General features: G+C 44.5%; 1 protein-coding gene across 1 annotated transcript in view; it reads right to left on the bottom strand.

Moving 5' to 3' along the window:
• Positions 1 to 717: 717 nt before the first annotated feature.
• Positions 718 to 23,954, bottom strand: part of LOC125946748 (uncharacterized) — a 38,729-nt gene continuing 15,492 nt past the window's right edge. The window contains exons 2-4 of the mRNA XM_049670646.1: positions 18,679 to 18,815; positions 18,538 to 18,617; positions 718 to 830 (exon numbers count right to left, since the gene is read on the bottom strand). Coding sequence (XP_049526603.1) covers positions 733 to 830; positions 18,538 to 18,617; positions 18,679 to 18,815 — 315 coding nt within the window. The 3' untranslated portion in view covers positions 718 to 732. The remainder of the gene's footprint in view (positions 831 to 18,537; positions 18,618 to 18,678; positions 18,816 to 23,954) is intronic.

Genomic DNA, 23,954 nt, shown 5'->3' with positions numbered 1-23,954 from the left:
GTGTGGGCCGGCAATTAGAACAATCATTTTATATGGTATCATAGCTGCATAATTAATTGTTTTTGTCCTAATACTTACAACTAAAGAGCGTTAGTTATTTATGGCTGGTTTTACAAGCATGGCTTTTGAGCTATGTTTTGTACTCAACACCTATTGATAGTCGAAGCAACAAAAAGTCGTGAAATAAAGCAACGCGGAGGTTTTATCTGGAGTGTGCCATAATCTGTTACCATGTAATAAAGGAGAGTAAATACGTGGCTGTCCAACTCAGATAGCTTGTTTGTGCATGCCGGCCATTTACATTCGCTCAGATTCTTGATGCCACAGATAACGCAAATATCCAACATTTCAGTATATTCTTCTTTCTGCGGTTTTACGTGCCAAAACCAGTTCTGATTATGAGGCACGCCGTAGTGGAGGGCTCCGGATTAATTTTGACTACCTGGGGTTCTTTAACGTGCACTACAACGCAAGAACACGGGCGTTTTTGCATTTCGCCACCATCGAAATGCGGCCGCCGCGGTCGGGATTCGATCCCGCGATCTCATGCTCAGCAGCACAACGCCTTAGCTGACTGAGCCACCCCGGCGGGTGAGTGTCTTTGTAACTAGGCTTTGTAGTGCGGATGCAAATATGAAGGCGTAGTGTATAGTATCATTTTGCGGGCTCAACACACATTCATTTTTTTGGTGATGGAAAATAGTTCGTTTTTTAAGCTACACTACAAAAAAATTAAGAACGCTCACCACGGGAAAGGTAGTTTACACCCTGAACCACACCACAGGATATATCTTCATTGATGTAGAGCAGCTTCTGAGTTTGATTGATCGCTGCGTGTGAAAAGAACGAATATTGAAAATATTCAATCTAGCTACAGGTAAACACAAGCAAAAAAGTAAGCATGGAAGTGCTTAGGCATTTAAAAGTCATTTTTCGTGCTTCGTACCTATGTCCACAGAGAAATGCCGTAAACGCACTTTTGCCGTCTCGCCGAGTGTTTGTCGAATGTGTTCAGATCTCATGTAGCCGGCCTGAAGCCCGACTACTGCACCAGTAAATCTGAGTTATCGGGCATTTTGTAAGATGTCTTGTAATCGTTTTAAAAATATGTTTTGGAAAACATTCTGTAAGTGTTCAAAAATTGCTATCAGGCGTTTTGTATCATTTCTTGTAGTCATTTTAAAAACGTCTTTAATGGTTTAAACCGCCTGTGATGATCTAAATACGATCTCTAAACATTCGTATTTATTGTAGCCTTAAGGTATGCTGAATGATTGCTGTTTCAGTGCTCAAAGGTAAAAAGTGAACATAATTGTAGCGCACTAAAAAGTGGCAATACGACTTGTTGTAACTCTTTAACATTTATGCAACTACCAGGATGCTTAGATTGAGAGTGAAAAACACGGCCAGGGAGTCGCTACAAAGATGACAGTAAGACCTGCGAAACACGTGATTTCAGTGTTTACAAGAGTGACTGAGGAAACACCGGCCCAAAGTTTTAGGCACTTTAAAAATTATCCAGCACCAATGACTCAGTCAATTGATCGCAAACCAGATGGTCTCGCTGCTGTATCAATTGATCAACAACATGCTGCGAAGCTTCTGTAATCGGACGACAACCAAAATGCACTTCACATTGCAACAGTGTCGGAAGACCCAAAATCATCTTACTTACCTTGATAATAGTCATGAATATTTGTAGATAGAATAATTTAAAACAAATCGACAAACTATATCGGTACATTTATTGAGATATTTGGCCTACACACAATTATGTAGAAGCAAAAAGCACACGGCCTATATTTCATAATGTAAAGACAAATAAAATTGGGTGTCTGCTGGCACTTTAAAATGAACAAAGCAATGAGAATGCTTTTGCATTTTCTATTATTCAATAAAACACGGCCATCTAACCACCCCAATTCCTATGTCCCAATCCTTGCAACCTACGATAGCATGGATAAAATCAGAAGAAGGTCAGATAAATGGTAACATAGATGTTAGGACAACTTGACGTAAAGCATGGTTAAGTGCACAAATCGTGCGCTTAAGTGACCAAATGCTTCAAGGAATTTGGTAAAGTTGTTAATACCATGCCACTGCACAATCAAGAAGATTCTAATGCACGTTAATCATCCAACACCACAATGCAAACGCAAATATCTTAAGGTTCAACATCTCCATCAAAGGCAAGGCTTACAAATGTAGCAGTGTGTCTTCGATGACCATGATCATATTGAACCAGTGATATATGTCAGACTAGGAAGCACGAAAAAATTGCATTTCTAGTCAAATTGTACAGTATAGGTTTAGAAAAAAAAATGAAAAAAAGCAATTTTAACAAAACAGAAGCACTCGCACCTGAACGTCTGAATAGAATGGGAGTTAGCCCATGCAACAGCGAGATTGACGCACCAATACAGGATGAAGAAAGATGTTATTCAGAACTTTCAACACTAAAAAACTGGGAAGGCAGAATGTAAATTATTACAAATGCTGTGGTAGCTAAAATTAGAACACAATTAAGCGAATGATAAAATAAAAATGTAAAACCCTCTGAAAAACGAAAATATCTAGTGACCACCAAAACGCATAGATTTCGGCATGAGCTTAAAGGCATGTGATGTGGACATCGCACATCACAGCACATCACTTTATTTTCGTTAAAGGTCCCCATAGGGTGTTACATAAGGGGTACGTATAGAACATATGACAAATATCGCATATGACGTATTGCGTATGACAATTTGCATGTGATATATAAAGTGAAATACTGTCTATGTAATTGCGGTTATTCCTTACGTTCTTTTTGCTGATCAGTTTTGACCGTTCAGCGAATTATATCTGATCCCTTGGTTTGACACTTTCATGTGTTGTCGTTTCTTTATTATGTTCTTTGTTAATTGGGATAGCTTACCTACTGGTTGCCTTGGTGCCTTATCTCCCACTTCAATTGCTGCTTCAGGGATCAGCCTAGTTACGGTTTCGTTAATTACCTGTATGTTGTCTTCATCTTCCTGTTCTAAAGCTGCATCTTTCTTTGCGGGCACCAGCCTGAAATAGTCTGCTATTACCCCACTGCGTCTAGGTTGGCCTGTTTCTTCTTGACAAATTTTATTCTTTCTCTCTTAAAATTGAGCGAAATCGTAGACCTCACTAACCTATGTTCACTGCACTTTACCCTACCTAAAACTTCTGCATCCTGCACTATGCTGGGATCGGCAGAGAGTATGAAATCTATTTAATTCCTTGTTTGTCCGTTAGGGCTTTGCCAGGGCCACTCCCTGTTGTTGTGCTTCCTGAAGAGGGTATTCATTATTCGTAGCCTATTCTTTTCCGTGAATTTTACAAACATCTCTCCTCCAGTGTTCCTAGAAACGATGCCGTAGTTGCCAATTGCTTGCTCACCAGCCTGCTTTCCCCCCAGTTTTGCATTGAAGTCGCCAATGACTACAGTATACTGAGTTTGCACCTTTCTCATTGCTAATTCTTCATCAGCGTGCCTAGAGGTTGAGGCGTCCTACTCCTATACCTCCTATTAAGCTTTATTACGACGACTGCTACCCTCTCAATAATGCTGTAGAATTTAATGTTACCCGCTATGTCCTTATGATCTTGAAATGTTACCCCGAATTCTGTCTTATCTGGAAGACCTCTGTAGCATAGGACGTTGTTGTTATTCAGCACTGTATAAGCCTCACCAGTTCTTCTAATTTGACTAAGGCCAATTATAACCCAGGCAATGCCTGATAATTCTTAAAACAGCCGTGCTAAGCTAGCCTCACTCGAGAGCGAAACATATTGGGCAGAAACGTGGAGGTTAACAAAGAATCTCGAGAACAAGTTAAGGACCGCACGAAGGCCGATGGAACGAAAAATGTTAGGCCTAAGTTTAAGAGACTGGAAGAGAGCGGTGTGGATCAGAGAATAAACGGTGATAGCCGATATTCTAATTGACATTAAGAGAAAGGAATGCAGCTGGGCAGGTCATGCAATGCGTAGGATGGATATGACAAATATCCATCCGGTGGACCATTAGTGTTACTGAATGGATACCAAAAGAAGGGAAGCGCAGTCGAGGATGGCAGAAAACTAGGTAGTATGAAGAAGTTAGGAAATTTAGCAGGCGCAAGTCTCAATCAGCTAGCGCAAGACAGGGGTAATCGGAGAACGCAGGGAGTCCTTCGTCCTGCACTGGACATAAATACAGGTTCATGATGATGATGACTGTGTACATATCGAAGCTTTTAGTGCAATTACTTTTATATTCACTAGCATAAGAAAGTAGGCTTGAAATTATTAAACATGTAGAAAGTGCTTGTTTGCAACGCATCAAAAATAGTTAATACACAAGTTGCCCAATGGCTGCTAGGCCGAAAATTCGAAGTTGCCTTATGCGTGATGAGAAACGAGGACATCGAACTGAATTTCGTACATTTTTGTTGCACGTAGGAAGATCAAGAAAATCCAAGATCAAGCTGTTCCATAGACCTGATGAAAATCACGTAATTCAACTTGAACATCCTGCGCTAAAGTTAAACATTTAAATATGCTTGTAATCAAATATTTTACATGTGCTTCTTACATTTATTTACAAAAAGTAACGTGTTCTGGCCCAACAAATAAAACAGCTGCCCAAACGATTATCAACAAAATTTTACAGAAAGTCTGTTGCGTCAATTAACCAGGCATTGCATAGCTTTATGTAAGACAAGTTGGTGCTTAGATTCTGTGGCAAATCCGGTGAAAAAAATATTGTTAAGCAGTACTGACGGTGCCCAGGCAGTACACAGCGAGACGAAGTCAAACGACAGAGCGGTAACAGTTTAATGGGCGACCTTGTGCCCGAAAGCAAAACAGACCGTTAACTCAGCGGTGGCTGATGAGAGCAAGGGTTGTCGGTGTCCTTCAATGAATGGCTCAGCATTCGCCGGTTTATTATTATATATCCGCCTGGCAAGATTTCTCTACTCAACGCTGGTGACTACGCACTTTTAAAAAAGTGCTAGCAATCATACCTGTGCATGCATGCCAAACTTATAGGACTGGGCCCAGCTCTTCTAGAAAGGGCAAAAACATTCAGACTCATCGTTATCTCGAAGCACTGTCATTCGGTGAAAACAGAAAAGCCATAGAAAAGGGTGCCTTATCGCATGATTAAACGATGATACAAACGCACGTAAGAATGCTCGCTCGTTAAAAGCATGTACATATTTTGTAAACAAAGCATCGCAGTAATACAATAAACTTGAAAACATCCAATGGATATATAAAAATCCGCATGAGTCTGCTAACGCGCATAAAGGCTTCTCCGTTATGAGCGTTAAGTTATGCAATCTCCATGACGTTAGTCCTGGAGATTGCATAACTCCGTCAGCAACGACTGCATAGACGAGCGGCTCAAGCCGTGGGGTAAACTTTCGGGGCCCGAAGTTGCGTTACTTTATCGTTTAGACCTTGCCGGCCAGCATTACTTCTTGTGGATATTTCGCAATGTCTGAGTGAAACCCAAATGCCCTGTTGTCTACTCGTCGTGGGATGATTGTGAAGTTTTTTTTTTAGTTTTTTTTTTGCCGCAAGTTCGTTGGAACGACAAGAAGTTAGTGATATGCTTCGGTACGCAATTGTTCCTCACGAGCTTGCCGTTCGGGAGGTAAAAATATGGGCGCGCACAATTCAATGGCCTGGGCAGAGAATCGCTCTTGCCTTTCATGTATGCAATCAAGCCTGCATATCAGAATAAGGGCGTTACTCCTGTGCGAAGGTGCTTCCAAATTTTAGCGCTGGTCACAAAAGCGTCGTCGTTGTCACCACCTTGTGGGGCTGGATCAACCGGTACTTTTGTTAAGCAGTGGGCGTCGGAGTGGTTTCGGCCTGATTTGTAAACCAAGCTGACGTCGAACTCCTGCAGTCTCAAGCTCCAACTAGCAAGCCAACTTGAGCGATCTTACAAGTAAGTAAGCCATTACACGGCATGGTGGTCACTGACGACCAAGAATTGCTTGCCGTAAAAATGTATCGGCAAATTTAGCCAAAGCCCAAACAACACCCAGGCACACTTGTTTGACCGTTGCATATTTGACTTCTGCTTTCAACAGACAGCGGCTTGTGTAGTCGATACCTCGTTCGAGCCCATTCTTGTTTTGGATTAGCACAGTGCCAAGGACAACGCTCCGGGCGTCCGTGTTAACCTGGTGCTCTCGTCAAAAAAGCAAACTATCGGCGATGAATGCAGGCAACGTTGAAGTTTCCGGAATGCGCCTTCTTGGGATGGGTTTAGCCCGAACGGCGCGTTTTGTTTGGTGATGCGGATGAGGGGCTTGGCTATTGGAGACTCCTGTAAGGTCTAGGATGGCTCGCACAAAGAGCTAGTAATCGGTGGATGGCCTTAGAAGTTTGTTCAATCAACCTTCCGATGGCTACCGTCTTGCCCGGGCTCACATCGTCATGGCTAATGACGTGGCCTAGCTGTCAAGGTATGGCTCCACTTCATACGTACCTATTACATACAAATTCGCTTTAGTGCTTCTAATTCTCAAAATCCATTATCGCTGCCTTGGCAGATAGGTTCGATACCAGCTGATTATAGTGCTTTCTTTAGCTTTTTTTCATTGCGATATTACTTACATGGAAAGTCTAGGCTCATTTCTGCCGTTCCCAGTCGTCGTCGCCGTCGCTGGGAGATTCTTTATAAAGCCCAAGGGCGACAAAATCGTCGCGGCGCGCCGTATGCGGTATGTGCGAGTGGAAGCGTGAGAGGGTGAGTCGGCCATCGTGGCTCAATTTCGCGCACGAAAGTGAGGGAAGCGGAAAGGAAGCGCTCCGTCTTCCTGTCGAGCGCAACGCTCCGGAGGGTGGGCACGGAGGGCGAGGGGTGCGTTCTACTCCGGGCGCGCGCGCCGGGGCCACAAGGCTCCGGGGAGAGGCAACGAGGAGGCGCCCGCACGAAGATCGATTCGCTCGTTACTGTGCCGCGCTTTCTGACACCAGCGTTTTGACAGCGACTGCGCGCAGTCATCAAGTAAGATGTGTTCATGTTTGCTTGTGCACGCGTGACACGATGCTTGTTAATTTAGTTAGTAGGTGAACGTTTACAAGTTTATGCGGCCGATAAAAGTATCATCCTTACTTTGTATAACTGTCCACTAATTTGCTATCGCAATCGATGCTTCACCTTCTTTCCGGCGAAACTGCGACTTTATTTTTGTCTGCGGCAGTGAACAATACGTTCTCTCTGCTGCATGACACACATCGATCGCACTGCGGGGTCCCACATTTAAGTAAGGTAAAGGAATGTGCTCGAGAGCTTGTGTAATAATAACAGAATATAAGTACTATTTTGGCAAGTGCAAATGAGCTCACTTAAGCACAATGGAATAAATATACCGCAGACCCTCGAAAATTACGCACCTATACGCATGATCCTATCGTGGAATAGATGTGGTTGTTGAGCGGTAGTGAGGACTCGCTGCGTGCTATCATTTGCCATTGTGGACTATGACGTGGTTTCACTGTTTTTGTAATTGTTATATCAACCATAGCCTGAAAACTGTTCGAACTTCTTGCGCAACACTTTTGTGATTTCCGCATTCCCGATGCCCAATTCTTCTCCACTTAAGGTACATTCTACTTAACGTATTATCTCTAACGTATTTAACGTCTAGAGACACTTCTAAACGCATATTTTACAAATAGCGAACATTTAGCCACGCTGGTAATAACTGTTCGTTTAAGTGACGTTGCGCCGCACAAATTCGGACTCTTGTTAGCGCAGAGGCCTCCCTAGCACACTTGATGACCGGAAGATATGCGTGTCAGATAAGCAGCTCTGTAAGTATTGTGACCACTGTACTCTGAAGGTTGTGCGTACCTTCGCGGAATCTGTTGTGGAAGAGATTCTATTGCAATACAATTACATGGAGAGTCCAGGCGATTTCTGCTGTCGTCGACGCCGCAGGTGTCACCGGGACTTCCCTTGTAAAGTCCAAGGGCAATAACATCGTCGCCACGCGCCGTATGCTGTATGTGCGATGCAACGCGGGCGAGGGTGAACCGACGATGGTGGCTCAATCTCGCTTGCTCAAGGGAGGGCATCGGGGAGGAAGCACGCCGTCTTCAGTCGCACGCTACGCACGGGGAGAGGGGGGGGGGAGGGGCGTTCTATCCAGCAGCGGCTGCGTGTAGCGCTGCCGCGCGTGGCCTATCTTGAAAGCGATCTGCGATTGGGCACAGAGATTGCGCCGAGCGCTGATAGCTTCGCGTGCGCTGTGTTCTTGCCGCTTAATTCGCGTTGAAGCGAGAAGCAGCACGAAGGTAAATTCGCTCGTTGCTGTGCCGCGCTTTCTGACTCCAGCGTTTTGACAGCGAGTGCGCGCAGTCATCGAGTAAGATGTGTTCATGTTTGCTTGTGTGCGCGTGACACCATGTTTGATAATTCAGTTGGTAAGTTAATACTTACATAATTTTGTGGCCGATAAAACCACTATACTTGCTTCATACCGATGTCTACTAATTTGTTATTGTAATCGATGCCTCGCTTTTTGGGCGAAACTGCGACCTTTTTTTCTTATATAATTATCATATCTTGGGGAAACAAATTGGAGTATTCGAGCGTACTCGTGACGTTGATTTAGACACTTTGATGTGTAATACTAGCATGGCGACCATATCCTGGCTTGGACGTCGATACGACGTCTGATACGAGTCAGTGTAAGCTTTTGCGACGCTACTTCGGACCGTACAAGATGCTCCCGCGTCTTGGCGCACAGAGGACTGTGAAGTAGTGCCTAACGGTGTTACGCTTAGCACAGTGGCGCTTTGGAAAACCTGAGGTCGCCCATGTAATGATTCTTAGTTCGTGTTACGTGATTTAACGAACTCTCAAATCTTAAATTCCTATTTTTTGTTATTATTCTTCTACATTAGGTGTACTTTTTGATCTCGTGTGCTTTTTGCGGCATCGGGACAATGGTTTTCCAAAACAGTTGTACTTCTTCGTGTTTCTTTTTTGTGTGTCTGCTTCCTTTTACCGGCTGACCACTGTTACAAAAGTACTGCTTGGGGCTACAGACTCGTAACTGCATCGGAAGTATTTTAAAAGTTCTCGCCCGATCTGTAGCTAAAAACTTCGTCTCATCCGATAGCGTGTGTGATGCATATAGTGGTTTGCATTCTGAAATGCACCCCAGCACAAGCGATTACGGTGAAACTTAAGACGAGTCATGTCAAAATAGCCAATATATTTTACCCTTACATGGTATTTTGAAGACCGACCATCGTGCTCACCGTATTTGTTTGTTTGAGGTTTACTTGATTTCCCGGACACAACTTAGCACAATAAGGAGTTAGATTAATGAACTTCAATTGGGGCACTCTAGTGCTTTATTATACAGTTTTAGAATAGCGTTTGTAATAAAACGTAAACGCATTACTTGCGTAAAGAAATAGCGTCGTCCTCACTGTGCATGCTCCGAACGTTATTGTGTTTCTGCACTTTACGTGCGCTATGATAACGTCAGTTATTTGTCGAGTTTGACATTCGTAATGCTTACGGATGCTAAGAAATAGCGTTGTCGAACATGGCAGCCCCCATGTTCTCGTGATGGGTAAGCTCTCACTCGTGTTGATCGCTAGTAACTATTAAAAATACCTTGAGCTTTTCTAACCTCCACTAAAACGTTAGTCATGCGCGCATAATCATCATCAGCCTATATTTATGTCCACTGCCGGACGAAGGCCTCTCCCTGCGATCTCCAATTACCCCTGTCTTGAGCTAGCAGATTCCACTTGCGCCTGCAAATTTCCTAACTTCATCACCCTACCTAGTTTTCTGCCGTTTTCGACAGCGCTTCCCCTCGCTTCGTATCCATTCTGGAAGTCTAATGGTCCACCCGTTATCTATCCTAGGCATTACATGGCCGTCCCTGCCCCATTTTGGCCTCTTAATGTAAACTAGAATGTCGGCTATTGCCGTTTGCTCTCTGATCCACACCGCTCTCTCCCTGTATATTAACGTTAGGCCTAACATTTTTCGTTCCACCGTTCTTTGTGCGGTCCTTAACTTGTGCTCGAGCTTCTTTGTTAACCTCCAAGTTTTATCCCCATATGTTAGCGCCGGTAGAATGCAATGATTACACACTTTTTTTGACGACAGGGGTAATGCCTGCCGTATGCACTACAGCCAAATTTTATTCTTCTATAAATTGATTTCTCATGAGCAGGGTCTCCTGTGAAGAACTGACCTAGATAAACGTACTCCTTTAGAGATTCTAGAGGCTGACTGGTGATCCTGAATTCTTCTTTCCTTGCCAGGCTATTGAACATTATCTTTGTCTTCTGAATATTAATCTTCAAGCCCGCTATTACACGTTCCGGTTAATGTCCTCAATAATTTGTTGTAATTTGTTCCTATTGTCATTGAATAGGAGAATGTCATCTGCAAACCGAAGGTTGCTGAGATATTCGTCGTTGATCCTCACTCCTACGCCTTCCCAGTCTAAGAGCTTGAATACTACTAAGCATGCAGTGAATAGCATCGGAGAGATTGTGTCTCCGTGCCTGACCCCTTTCTTCATAGGTAACTTTCGACTTTTCTTGTGGAGAACCATGGTTGCTGTGCAATGCTTGCAGATATTTGTCAATATATTTACGTATCCATCCTGTACTCGTTGGTTGCGTAATGCCTATATGAGTGCTGGTATCTCTACTGAATCAAATGCCTTTTTCATAATTTATGAAAGCCATATAAAGAGGCTGATTGTACTCCGCAGATTTCTCGATGACCTGATTGATGACATGGATATGATCCATCGTAGAATATCCCTTCCTGAAGCCAGCCTGTCCACTTTGTTGGCTGAAGTCAAGTGTTGCCCTGATTCTATTGCAAATTATCTTGGTGAATATTTCGTACAACACAGACAGCAAAATAAGATAATGGGTCAATATTTCTTCAATTCTTCAACGTCTCCCTTCTTATGGATTAGAGTAGCGTTGGCGTTCTTTCAGCTTTCTGATAAAGTTGAAGCCGTGAGGAATTGCGTATAGAGGGCCGCAAGCTTTGTTCATCTTTGTAGAAATCGACTGTTATTTCATATTCTCCAGCCGCTTTTCCCTTGGTCATGTCTTTCAAGGCATTTCTAACTTCATCGCTAGTTTTAGAAGGGGCCTCTGTATTCTGTTAATCACTACATCGAATGAATGTAGCTTGGCTGCTCTGGGAACTGTACAGTTCAATATAGAATTCTTCCGCTGCTTTTACTATGTCATCGAAATTCTTGATGATAGTACTCTGCTTATCTTTCAGTGCATATATTTTATCTCGTCCTATGCCTAGTCTTCTCACCGATTTCATGTTGCGTCCATATTTTACTGCTTCCTCAATCTTTTCCACGTTATAATTTCGGATATCCCTTACTTTCTTCTTGTTGGTCAGTTTCGACAGTTCAGCGAATTCTATTTGGTCTCTTGAGTTTGACACTTTTATGTTTTGCCTTACATTCCACTTCAATTGCTGCTTCTGAGATCAGCCTGGTTACGGTTTCATCCATTACCTCTCTGTTGTCCTCATCTTCCTGTTCTAAAGCTGCATATTTGTTTGTGAGCACCAGCCTGAATTGTTCTGCTTTTACCCTTACTGCGTCTTGGTTGGCCTGCTTCTTGTAGACTAATTTTATTTTTTCTCTCTTCAGACTGAGAGAAATCGTAGACCTCACTAATGTATGGTTACTACACTATACCCTGCCTAATACTTCTACATCCTGCACTATGCTGGGGTCGGCAGAGAGTTTGAAATCTATTTCATTCCTTGTTTCTCCATTAGGGTTTTTCCAGATGCACTTCCTGTTGCTGCGAATTCTACCAACATCTCTCCTGTACGGTTCCAAGAATCGTTGCCGATTGCTTGCTCACCAGCCTGCTGTTTCCCCACTTTTGCATTGAAGTCGCCCATGACTGCAGTATACAGAGTTTGCACCTTTCTCATCGCTAATTGACCATCTTGATAAAACTGTTCTATTTCTTCATCATCGTGACTGGCGGTTGGGGCGTAGGCTTGTACTACCTTCATTCTATTGACCCTTTTCGCGGCGATCCCGGGGGCGCTGCCATGTTTGATCACGTGGTGACGTGTCCATTTCTTGCCTCAACTGCCTCCGTTGCCTCCTTGTTTACAATGGAAGTGTATGACGCCGGCGCGGCTTAGAAAACCTCTGTTTTCGGAGATATCGTAGGTGGTGACTAGGTGGACGACACGAAGCTTTGATCACAGCTTCAGAGAACATGCAAAAGCGCTTTCGGAGCTGATTAAGCTATGTCCAAACGGCGCAAGCAGCGTATAAGGTGCTTGTTCTAAAAGCGGGGCTAAATGCGTATTCCAAGCTATCCCAGCTTTCCGATTATGAATTCTGACAGGATTAGTGTGTTTTGCTCCTTGTTCTTTATTCGGCAAATATTTTGAAGCAGTGGCTTGTCAGTTTCTGACTCAGTGAAGTTCCTTGGTGCGGCCACTATCTGATTATTTTCTGCCTAATTGCTCGCGGGTGTGCTCAGTTCCGATCGATTTGTTCTTGCTTCGCACAAGGCTTGAAACGTAGCTGTTTTGTACATTGTAATACCTTGTAGCAAAATATATAATACAGCTAGTAACTCGCTTACTCTTGTGGACCGTCACGAAACATTCAGCTTCGACCATTCGTGCGCATAGGTGTAGTCCGTCATTTATTGTGCGTATACAGTGCGCATATACTAGAGTGTGCGCCCATTCACTTATACTTGATACGTCGTCGGCGATAGAGTGGGCGTAAGTTTTCCTGCCATTTGGGACAGATGTGTATAGATAACGTGCGCGAAATTTACTATGACAGGAAGCGGCGCTACTGTCTTTGTCATTGTTTAACGAGTGGTACTCACTCTTGCCGACGTTCTGGGGATGAAACCCTTTCCTTGAAGGTTAGCGATACAAGGCTGGCGGATCAGCAAATTTCTGTACCCTCGAGGAAAGCCGTATAGGGTGCCTCGATGCACAGTGCCGCCGCTGGCATCGAGGCACCCTAAAGCCGTACATCACGAAGTGCCGGTAACACGTTCGGACAGTTGCAGCAGCGGTCCGCGAACTTGGCCACACAGATTCATTCTATTCCTTAACATGCCAGTCACTATTTTTGCAGTCAACTACTGCACACGTCTTCAATCCACATGATTCAATCTAGCATGATTCGAGCACTGTGTTAGCGAAAACTCGGTTGCATTTCTGACAGCTGATCGCACAGAAGCAAGGTAGAAGCGGTAATGGTTTCGTATTTGTGCGCGGTCGCTGAGGAGAGGTATGGCGCGCCGCCGTGAGCGCCATCTCGTTTCTGTAAAACAAACTGTAAGGGTCAATACCTCCTATTCAGCTTTAAAACGACGACTGCCACACTCTAAATAATGCTGTAGAATTCATCAATGTTGCCCGCTATGTCCTTATGGACTTGAAATCCTTTCCCGAATTCTCTCTTATCACGCTCCGCCTCGTCCAGGCTCTGGTGATCAGCAGAGTAACGTTTAGCATGCCGTATCACTACGACTCGCTAAACAAACGCGACCAAGAACAAGTCGATGCCATCATCAGAGGCGCGTACAAAACGGCCCTGGGTCTCCCTGTTACCACCTCAAACGAGAGGTTAGCGGCTCTCGGCATCCACAACACCTTCGCTGAGCTGTCGGACGCGGTTATGGCTTCGCAAAAAGCCAGACTACAGAACACGGCGGTGGGCAGAGCCATCCTCCACCGGACCGGCACGGCCACGGAGCTTCGTGCCCTCGATGGGCAACGATCACTCCCGCCCGAGGTCAGAAGCAAGATCACGGCGAACCCCATACCAAAGCACATGAGTCATGAACTCCACGAAGGACGACGCAAGGCGCGGGTCAACAGACAGCGCCGACAATTCAAGAGTGACCCGTACGTACAGTACGTGGACGTGGCGGCGTACCCCGCAGGGGGCCTCTTCGCGGTAGCCGCCGTGAACGGGAGAGACAACTCCTTAACCCTCGCGGCCTCCGTCAGGGCAGAGACCCCAGCTGCGGCTGAGACCATAGCCGCAGCGCTAGTAATAAAACAACATGACAGGGTGGGCAGGGAAGTTCATGTCGTTACCGACTCGCAACAGGCCTGCCGAAACTTTACCAACGGACGAACACCGGTGCTGGCGGCTCAAATTCTAGGCCCGAGGCTACAAGAAACCCATCAAATCACTTGGACGCCGGGTCACGCGGGACTGGAGGGGAACGAAAGGGCGAACGCCTTAGCTCGAGCGCTAATTAACCGAGCGGGGCAAAACCAATCGTCTCATCAATCCCCTCCCTTTACCTTTGTGCCCCTGCCATCAAATTACTGCGACCGACTCGAAATCCAGCGACTCAACCGCAGGATTTATCCTCCCCCTCACAAAAATCTCAGCACTGAAGAGGCAATAGCCCTCAGACTTATCCAAACAAACACATTCCCAAACCTACACAGATACAGCAAAATATACCCACAAACATATCGCGGCATCTGCCCCTGGTGCGGCGACACACGCCCTACACTCTTTCACATCTCGTGGGGGTGCGGGGGCAAACCTCTACATTTAAAGACGCCTAACACGTCATTTGAGCGGTGGGAGGTACAACTGACCGGCGATACCCTGGCGGGACAACAAGCTCTCGTCCAGCAAGTACGTCGAGCAGCCATGGCCAGTGGAGTCCTGGAATGAGGACACCACCCACTCGTCCTCAAGATCAACGATCTGAATGGTCTAAATAAATGTTTTTCTCTCTCTCTCTCTCTTATCTGGAAAAACTCTGTAGCAGAGTACGCGGCCGTTAGTCAGCACTGTATAAGCCTCACCAGTTGTGACTTCACTAAGGGCTATGATATCCCAGACAATACCTTATAATTCCTGAAAGAGCCCTGCTAAGCTAGGCTCTCTCGAGAGTGGACTCGTATTGAACGTTGCCAGGTCAAGTTTCCAGTGACGGCCTTTCCGGACTCAGATATTCTTAGCACCCTCTGCCGCGTCGCAGGTCTGACCGCCGCCTTGGTCAGTTGCTCCGCGCCCGCTGGGGACTATGAGCACATCATCATCATCATCATCAGCCTATATTTTATTTCCACTGCAGGACGAAGGCCTCTCCCTGCGATCTTCAATTTCCCCCGTCTTGCGCTAGCGTATTCCAACTTGCGTCTGCAAATTTCCTAACTTCATCACCCCATCTGGTTTTCTGCCGACCTCGACGGCGCTTCCCTCGATGCGCTATGAGCGCATAGCCCATCAAATTTCTGACATCGTCCGGCGAGTCCGGCGGCCTTACACCTAACGAGACGCGTTCGCATATCAATAGCAGGATAGTTGCTATTTTATTGTCTTGGCTAGGATAGGTTTCTCACAAAGCACCAGAGGGCGCCCTGTCTTTTAGAATCTTCCATACGTTTGCATTCCCTTACCGTTATACTAAATGCATTGAAGGGACGCCCACCGTAATGTCCCTCATTGGGGTTGACGTTTAACATACTTATGGCGACAAAGGCTATTCACAAACTATCTAATGTCGCAGTGTTGCAGTATACAGTACTATGCAGGCGAAAACGCTATGTGTAAAGATTTCGACAGCATCCTTCTGGTGATGACTGTGGACGTTGATTTGAATAGCATTCAAGTAATGTACCAATACGCCAAAGTGCTGACGACACCTTTATTTGGAGTCTACAGGGCTCCAAATAAAGCTTTCCACTATTATCTATTGCGATAAATTTTTTGTCTAAAGAGGCAGCGCTTCCTGCTTATTGTATAAAGCATATGAAATAACAATGTGTTGTAATTTTCAGCAAAGCAATTTCCCAATTGCAAAGACTTGTTTAGAGTTCTCTATTACTTCGCCAAGTGCTACAAAAACTGTTTTCGGTATTGGACCTCTTTTCTATGGCACTCGCATGCCAGGGCCAGCGATGTCTGTGAAAGCACGACGATGACTGCATGACGACATCGTAGCGACGGCGATGCAATAACGATGAAGGAATGATGTTTGAACAGCGAAAGCGGTATGACGAAGACGGCAGGCGACAATGTCATGACGGGTATGAATTATGGTGCTGTTATCAGTGTGAAAGCCTCACGACAACGATATGAAGATAATTGGATGACGGCTAGTCTATGCGAAAGATAGCGTGAAGACGACTGTACGACGACGGCGGCGTGAAAACGTCGGTACAGCTAGAATGGAATGGCCGAGCTGGTTTGCAGGAAACCTCACTATGATTTTTGTATGAGCGCATACACCATTTCTTGCCATAAAGTTCGAGTTTAGAAAGCTATTTGCTCACCGCGTAGATTACCTAGACATCAGGGCACGCCGCCTTGTTCCAGGAAAGATCCATCTAGACCTGCGAAAGCGCCGGTCCACTAACATCACTTTCTGCTAATTTACCATTTTTTGGTTACCATTTGATACTTTTTAGAAGCACTAGCACACTAGAAAGATAATCTTTGCACTATTATCTACCGCAATAAAGGTCTTTTTCCTGTAAAGAGGCAGTGCTTCCTGCTTAGTGTATAAAGCATATATAATCGCAGTCTTTTCTTAATTGCAGCAAATTAACCAATATAGTATTTGCCAAGAATTGACAAGTACACGCACACGACAACGTGCCAGCACGGGTAGAATGCAGGTGAGAAGCTTTCCACTATTATATACTGCGAAAAATTTTTTTGTCTACAGAGGCAGCGCTTCCTGCTTATTGTTTATATATAAAGCATATGAAATAACAATGTGTTGTAATTTTCAGCAAAGCAATTTCTTAATGGCAAAGACTTGGCAATGAGTATGTGCGCATGGCAATGTGCCATCACGGCTAGAATGCAGGTATATTTTTACTTGTCATCCTTCGGTAACCAACTCACAACCAGAATAACATGTGCCCGATTTGTTGTGTGTATGTACGCTGTACAATGTCATCATTAAGAAACAGTCAGACGTGCCAGACACTCAAGCAGGACGAAGCGCTCGTGGCATTGGGCGGGTTAGTATTATGTGCACACTTTTCTGTGCTGAAGGCGATTACACCATGACTGGAAAAAAGTTGTCGCAGTTTCACCTGAAATGCGAAGCATCAATTGCGATAGCAAACTTGTAGAGAGCTATACGGAGTACTGATATTAGCTTTATCAGCTGTATAAACTTGGACATGCAGCAGCATCGGCAACACGCAGAACTGTTGTCGACGCCATCGGCGTTTTGTCCGCGTTCGCTCAAAATGCGTGCGGCGTTGGTGACTGTTTCCGGAGCCTCTGATATAAATAGGCACTTGGTGCCGCAGCTAAACGTCGCCTCCCTTCCCTCCCCCTCCCCCACGGCCTCTCGCGCGTCGGAAGAAGGCGCGTTTGCTCTACATATATGGTGATTGTAAAGGAGAAAAGAGACGCCTACTTCTGCAGCCCTTAAGCGAGCACGGCGCAGAACGCGCGTTTGTTCTCCGCCGTGCGTTCACTCACTGTGAAAGACGCGCCCCTCGCGCCCTTTCACTCGCACATACAGCGTTCGGCGCGCGGCGACGATTTCATCTCCAAATGACGTCATACGGAACCTCACGGCGATGGCGACGCCGACGGCAGAAATCTGCTTTTGAGTGTCCATATAATTGCTATCGCAATAAAAGAAAGTTGGTTCGCTCAGATTTATTCCATGTGTTGGCGTTCCAGTTACTTTCTTATAAAAACCATGTTTTATAGATTGAAGCACCAAAGTAACTGGGACGCCAAAGTACCGCAAAATTCGGGAAATAATATCTCGCAACGGGTGTCACTCTGAGAATTCGTACAAAATGAATCCGCCTTGCGAACTTCACGGCTGCAATTTGTAAATTGCAATATGAGCCTAAGGTAATTACTTAAAAATTTAATTGGTGAATTAATTAATTAATTAATTAATTAATTAATAATTATGGGGTTTTACGTGCCAAAACCAGTTCTGATTATGAGGCACGCCGTAGTGGGGGACTCCGGAAATTTGGACCACCTGGGGTTCTTTAACGTGCACCTAAATCTAAGTACACGGGTGTTTTCGCATTTCGCCCCCATCCAAATGCGGCCGCCGTGGCCGGGATTCGATCCCGCGACCTCGTGCTCAGCAGCCCAACACCATAGCCACTGAGCAACCACGGCGGGTTAATTGGTGAATTATTGTTCATTAGTTGATTATGCATTTAAATTTTTTGGGCAAGTAATGTCCGCCTCTTCCAGTAGACCAGCTCATTAAGTAGAATGGTGCCATCTGCCACAGGCAGCCTTTCAAAATGTCTGAAAGTTTTTGTTCATACACCCGTTATATTGATAGTGTGCTCCATGCCTGCCAATTGTTGGCAGGAGCTTTGAATTATTGCAAAACATATTGTGTTTCCTGAAACCAACGATGCGGATTTTTGCTACATATTACATTGGAGCAGGAAAAGGGGGCTGCTCAAAAAAACAACTCAAAATATGTTTCCAACATTCATTTAAAGAAAGTTGTGAAAAGATTACTCACAGCGATGTTTCATCCGTATCATGTTTGCGCATTCGTATTTCGTTAAGAATTCCCAAATTTCAGGGTCACTATGCGGCATCCTGCAAGACAAAGAATAGTAAATGATGCTTCCTAAAGAAAGCGGGCGTTTTTCTGTCTTACATTTTCTTTGGGTGTGTATTCCAGGGGGTGAGCTGGACCATCGTTTCGTTTATGTCATTTCGTACTTCCAGGTAGCATGGTGGGGTTTGCTTAGCGGTTGTATAAAACATCCACAAAGCTGTATTATTTGACCATAACTGCAAAAAATAGAAACCAGCAACTCCCTTATTATATAACTTAATATTTACTAAAGTTCTTTTATACTAAGATATTGAACTGCTCTTGTATTGCTAGTCCTTGATCGCATTTAATATTTCGAAGCTACCACATCAAGTATTGCAACGACTATGATAATGTTGGCATATAAATTCAAGATATTGCAACGTTTTAGGCGATGGTGCTCGTTTGAGCGGTAAATGAATTTTACCGCTCAAACCATTTCAAACCCATTTTAAAGGTGAAATAGCAGAAAATGATCTTGCCCCTGCCCGACGTTGAAAGAACTTTAAGAAATTCTAAAAGCCTCAGAACAGGTTGGAGTAGGTTCGAGTAATACATCAATTTTGAAAGATTCGATAGGTATATTGATAACAATAATTTGCTTCAATATGCGTGCATTTGGTGTCGAAACACGCTTACCGCATTTTTATGTCCCAGCATCTTTCTTTGAACAAAACGCAATCTTTAGCATGACACCCGTTATTTATCATTTTAATCACTCCCTAATTCTGAACGTGTGTTCAAACAACACATATTGCAGAATTAGTGATGGTATTTGCGAATTATTTATGATAAGCTTCAACTTTTGATTCGATGACGTCGTTCATGAACAGCAGCCTAATTATGCTGCTGCTTCATATGTAAGGAGCCTAGGACTTGCTTTCATGCAATACATCATCATTAACACAAAGTACTGGGTGAGATAAACTACTGGAGGCTGATAGCCACAGGCCATAGCCTCCAGGCTGGACCACTGAGTACTGAGTTCGTGAAGAAGCCGGCTTACTAAGTACTGAGTGATGAGCACGCGAGCACAACTCCCCGCCACGGCGTCCCTCTTCCGATGGCAGCACATTGCGGAAAAACATTCATGTGATTCGACTTTTTCTCTTCTTCGTCAGCAGGAGCACTACCAGCACAGTCATGTCCAGTGCATAAGAGATGCTTCTCCTGGTGGGCTAAAATTGTTATTTATGCGCCGCCTTGTTCGCGGCCGTCCTCAACTGCGCTTTTTTCTATAAGCACTCTAATGAAGCAACCAGTTGAATCCATGTTACGACCCCCTCATCTTATCTGCTCCCTGAGTCGCCAGGATGGCTCCGTTTCACACGCGGGGGCAATGTAATGAAGCAGACGCCCCTTGTGTTATCGGTAGGAGCTCCAAGACGACGACCCGTTCTGTGTTCACCAGAGAGCTCGTGCTCTTCTCTCTGCTGCTAGCTGTTGGTAGACTGGACTGAGAAATATTTAAATAAATCTCATTACAGCACTAATTACATAGTTATAACTTCCCATCAGTTATCACGCTACATTTTCACGGTTTCCTCAACTTCATTTGTTCCTGCGATTGTGTACTGTAACATCAGCTAACCCTGTTTCTTCAATCCACGCCGCTATGTTCCCTGCTTTGATACGCTACGCCTAATATTCTTCATTCGATAACTCATTGCAGAGTTTTGATCTTCTGTTCAAGCTTCATTCTTAAGCGCCACATCTCTCGTCCATTTGTTTGTACCGCTAGAATATAGTAATTGCACATATCTTGCTTCAAGGACAGCGAAAAACAGGCGATTTTGACTGTAATTTTTCTATAAAATTCAAATTCATGACCGGTATTCCCTTTGACGAACTCGCCTAGAAACACGTACTAATGCCCAGAATTGAGAGGCTGACTACAATTCACAAACTGTAGTTTTCTGGCTAGGATATTGAACCTTAGAAAGCATTACTGGAACTGAAGCACACGTTGATAGCCCCAGCTGTTATAAACTGCAAAATCCATAACGCCCCCCTCTCCCCCTGCGCCCCCCTCCCCCCCCCCCCCCCCCCTACGCCGCTACGTCGTACGGAATAACCTGCTGTACGTGTTTCTGGATTGAACCATATACGCCCACCGCAAGCATGAGCGTTGCTCGTGGGGCTGGAATTCCATGACAAAACTTCGGTCTTAAAGCTCCGAATAGCACTGAAAGCTTGGTCCACAATAATCTATGCTGTACTAGTGCGTTGTTCCAATTTCATAGCATTTCAATACATTTTTTTTTTCACTAGCCTTAGCAAGAAGGGTGTAATTTTAAGACAAAATACGCATTATATGGGCGTGTTCACTAAAACTACTACCATGGTTGTAAAGGGCGAGTGGTGGACACAAGAAAACACACAAATGGCACTAATTTCAATATTAACTGGTCAGCACCTAGCAGCAGCACATGTCAGCTGGGCGTGACGTGGCACGCTTGATCTCGGTATCTAAGTGGCGCGCTTCAGTGCCGCATAATCTAGGAGGCCATGCGTTCGCTGCCTTCACAAGCCAAGCATGTTCTCGGGCGCACCGGCGACTGTTGCATTCACACCTAATCGCGTTGAGACAGTGTAAACATAGCGTAAGCCTCAAGAGCTGACAACAATTACATTGAAGAAAAAAGTAGTAAAACATACTGCGTTGCGTACTGACGCATTCGCGTCTGTGGGCAGCACCTGGTGCCTTTATGCGCATCAGCGCTGGCATCGATTAGAAATGAAACGCTAAATGTTGGAGCAAGGGCAGCGTTCTGACTTAGAGGGCGGAGATGAGCATCTTGCTTGCTTACATGGTTTCGGTTCTCATTGCATACGATCATCCTTTGTTATTGCCATATAAATTTAAGCGCAAGGGGATGGGTTGTAAGGTTTAGGAGTTATTAGAGCACACTTTCAAAAAATGTTTGTTAGATGTCAGCCTAGGTGGAAGCTGTAGCCAGGTGCGCCCCATCGTGCGTCTGAATACCGCTGATAGCATTCTCAGGACTTTGTGCCAGTTGTTGCAAGCTAAGAAAGGTCCAGAATAGTTCATTAGGTTCAGCGTAGGTGTTTTGTGCACAGGGAGAGCACCTGCTTTGGCTCTCCGAGAACAGCGGCGCTCTAACGTTGGACCTGTGTGGTGACAGTGCCTGTGAGCAGACGCCTGAGATGTGCTGCCGCTGGCCGAGAAAACTTTGATGGAATTGGCGCAGCATACAAAGGAAGTATTTTTCGGAAGGACTCAATGACGTCTTATTCGCGCCTCAGCCACAGCCTCCTTATGCGCGCAGTAGGGTGCAGAGACGTCATTATGACTCATTGAGGTGTTATTAAGATCATCCTTTACCAGCATGGCAATTATTGCATTTAATTTTACTTCTCTGTGACGTGGGACACAGTGGTACCTACATACGCTCACATTTCTGAATTCCCGCACTAGGACATCTATTTTCTGTACCGTGCGGTTGGTCGGCAAAATGTTTACAACAGGCCCGGAATGGCTCTTTACTGTCTGAATAGATATAACAGACAGTTCCAGGCTTGGCTGATATTTTTTTTTCATTTTCGCGAAATATGAATGCAATGCACTGGCTTGGATGTGTCTCATCGAGGGAACTGATTTTCATTTTGTGTTGGAGTCCCTTTCATTTTGTACGGTGTACAAAGGGGAAATCAATTTATTTGTCGCCACTTAGAGTCAACTGAAGTTTAAAAAATTCAAATGTTTTTGTCTGTGTTGCATGCGCTGTACTCTACAGGTGCCATATAACTACTGCCAAGCAAGCATTTAAACATTAATCACTACAATTCAGAGCGCGCTGAAGGAATGCGTGCAATAGTTAGACCCCGCTGAGACCCTCTTCACGGGCTTCAAGGCGAGGCTCTGGTGACGCCACTAACCGTGGCGGTAGGCGCAAGTGACACCTTAGGAATTGTATGTTCGTGGCAACACGCCCCAGCCTTTCTTCGTGCTTCAAAGCAGCATACGTGAAGGTCAGTACAGGGCACGGCAACAGAAATCTTTTGTTCTCTTCTCCGTGATTTAGCTGCTTCCTCAATCCTACCATGCGTTTGGCGACAGGCGTCACTAATGATTGCGGAGCGAAAATATTTATTTATTTGTTCGGCAACCATGCCTCCATGTTCCCGAAAGAGGGCCGGCAGCGCCAGGGAAACTTGGCTTGCCATGGCTTACTGAGTCAAGTGATACTCCCTCCTGATTTTGCGTATATGCTTTGCACGTGGAATGTCCACTATATTTATATCTCAACTAAAGCACCACTCAGTGTGGTCTGTTCATTTTATCTATGAGGCTGATGATTACTAAGGATAACACGAGATTATAAAAGCACTACTGCACTGCAACACAGACGCTGTTCTTTATTCCTTGTAAAATTCCACATTTTGGCGCTCTTTGGCCACATCTGGCCCTTGCGCCAATAAACCACAATAATCATCATCATCAAAATGCCACATACGTTACGTTATTGTAATACTGTTCGTATGTCAAGCAAGGCTGAAGAAGATTGGACAAATATTATTTGTACAATGATTGGGGTTGCAACAAAAACTTTTACTGTGCCTCCCCTTAAATGCGTGTGTGCTCACTTAACGTGTAGTAGGAAAGCATACTTCATAATAATTTGAAGAGATGGCATCTATTTTTTATGATAGCACAGAAAGCACAATTTGCTGCACCTTGTATGCGTTTACGCAAATTTTGGAGTAACTCTTTGTAGTGTGTCTAACATGTTCAATATTCTGCGAACGTCCTACACCAAGGAGAATTTGGATTGACGGTCACTCGACCAATAAGCATATTTATCACCTTTGTTAGTGTATACTTGTCGTTCAGTAGCAATGTTTATTATAATCTTTTTGTATAACTTGTTCATTTATTTCAATATGTTCCCTTTTTGCCCCTCCTGCTTGGTCTTCGGGCTGCAGTATGTAATAAATAAATGAATAAATAAACAAATAAATAAATAAATAAAAAGTGTTACCTGATGCGTCGAGTCTAAAAGCGGGTGGGTGGGCGGTAGCACTATTTTCACAGTTGAGCCCGCGTTAAGGATGACTTTTCTTGGGAATCCAGGAAAAGCTAGAAACCGAAACGCATCGTGTATCTGTACGCGTCATTAAAGAGTTCACTAAATTAATTATCAAGGCGAAGGCCTTATGTGTCTCGTTTAGAGGTGATCTTGAAAAAGTGGTTCCAAAGATTGTATGTACAAAAAATTGATAACTCCTTAAGGCAATTACATTTTCCGGATCTTTATATATCAATCGATAGAGAATTACATAAGAAATATGAATATAGATCAATAATCATGATC

The sequence above is a fragment of the Dermacentor silvarum genome, chromosome 7 (genome assembly GCF_013339745.2).
Source record: "Dermacentor silvarum isolate Dsil-2018 chromosome 7, BIME_Dsil_1.4, whole genome shotgun sequence".
Taxonomy (NCBI): Eukaryota; Metazoa; Arthropoda; class Arachnida; order Ixodida; family Ixodidae; genus Dermacentor; species Dermacentor silvarum.
The sequence above is the reverse complement of the archived record's forward strand: the minus strand, read 5'-3'. Positions and strand labels throughout refer to the sequence as shown.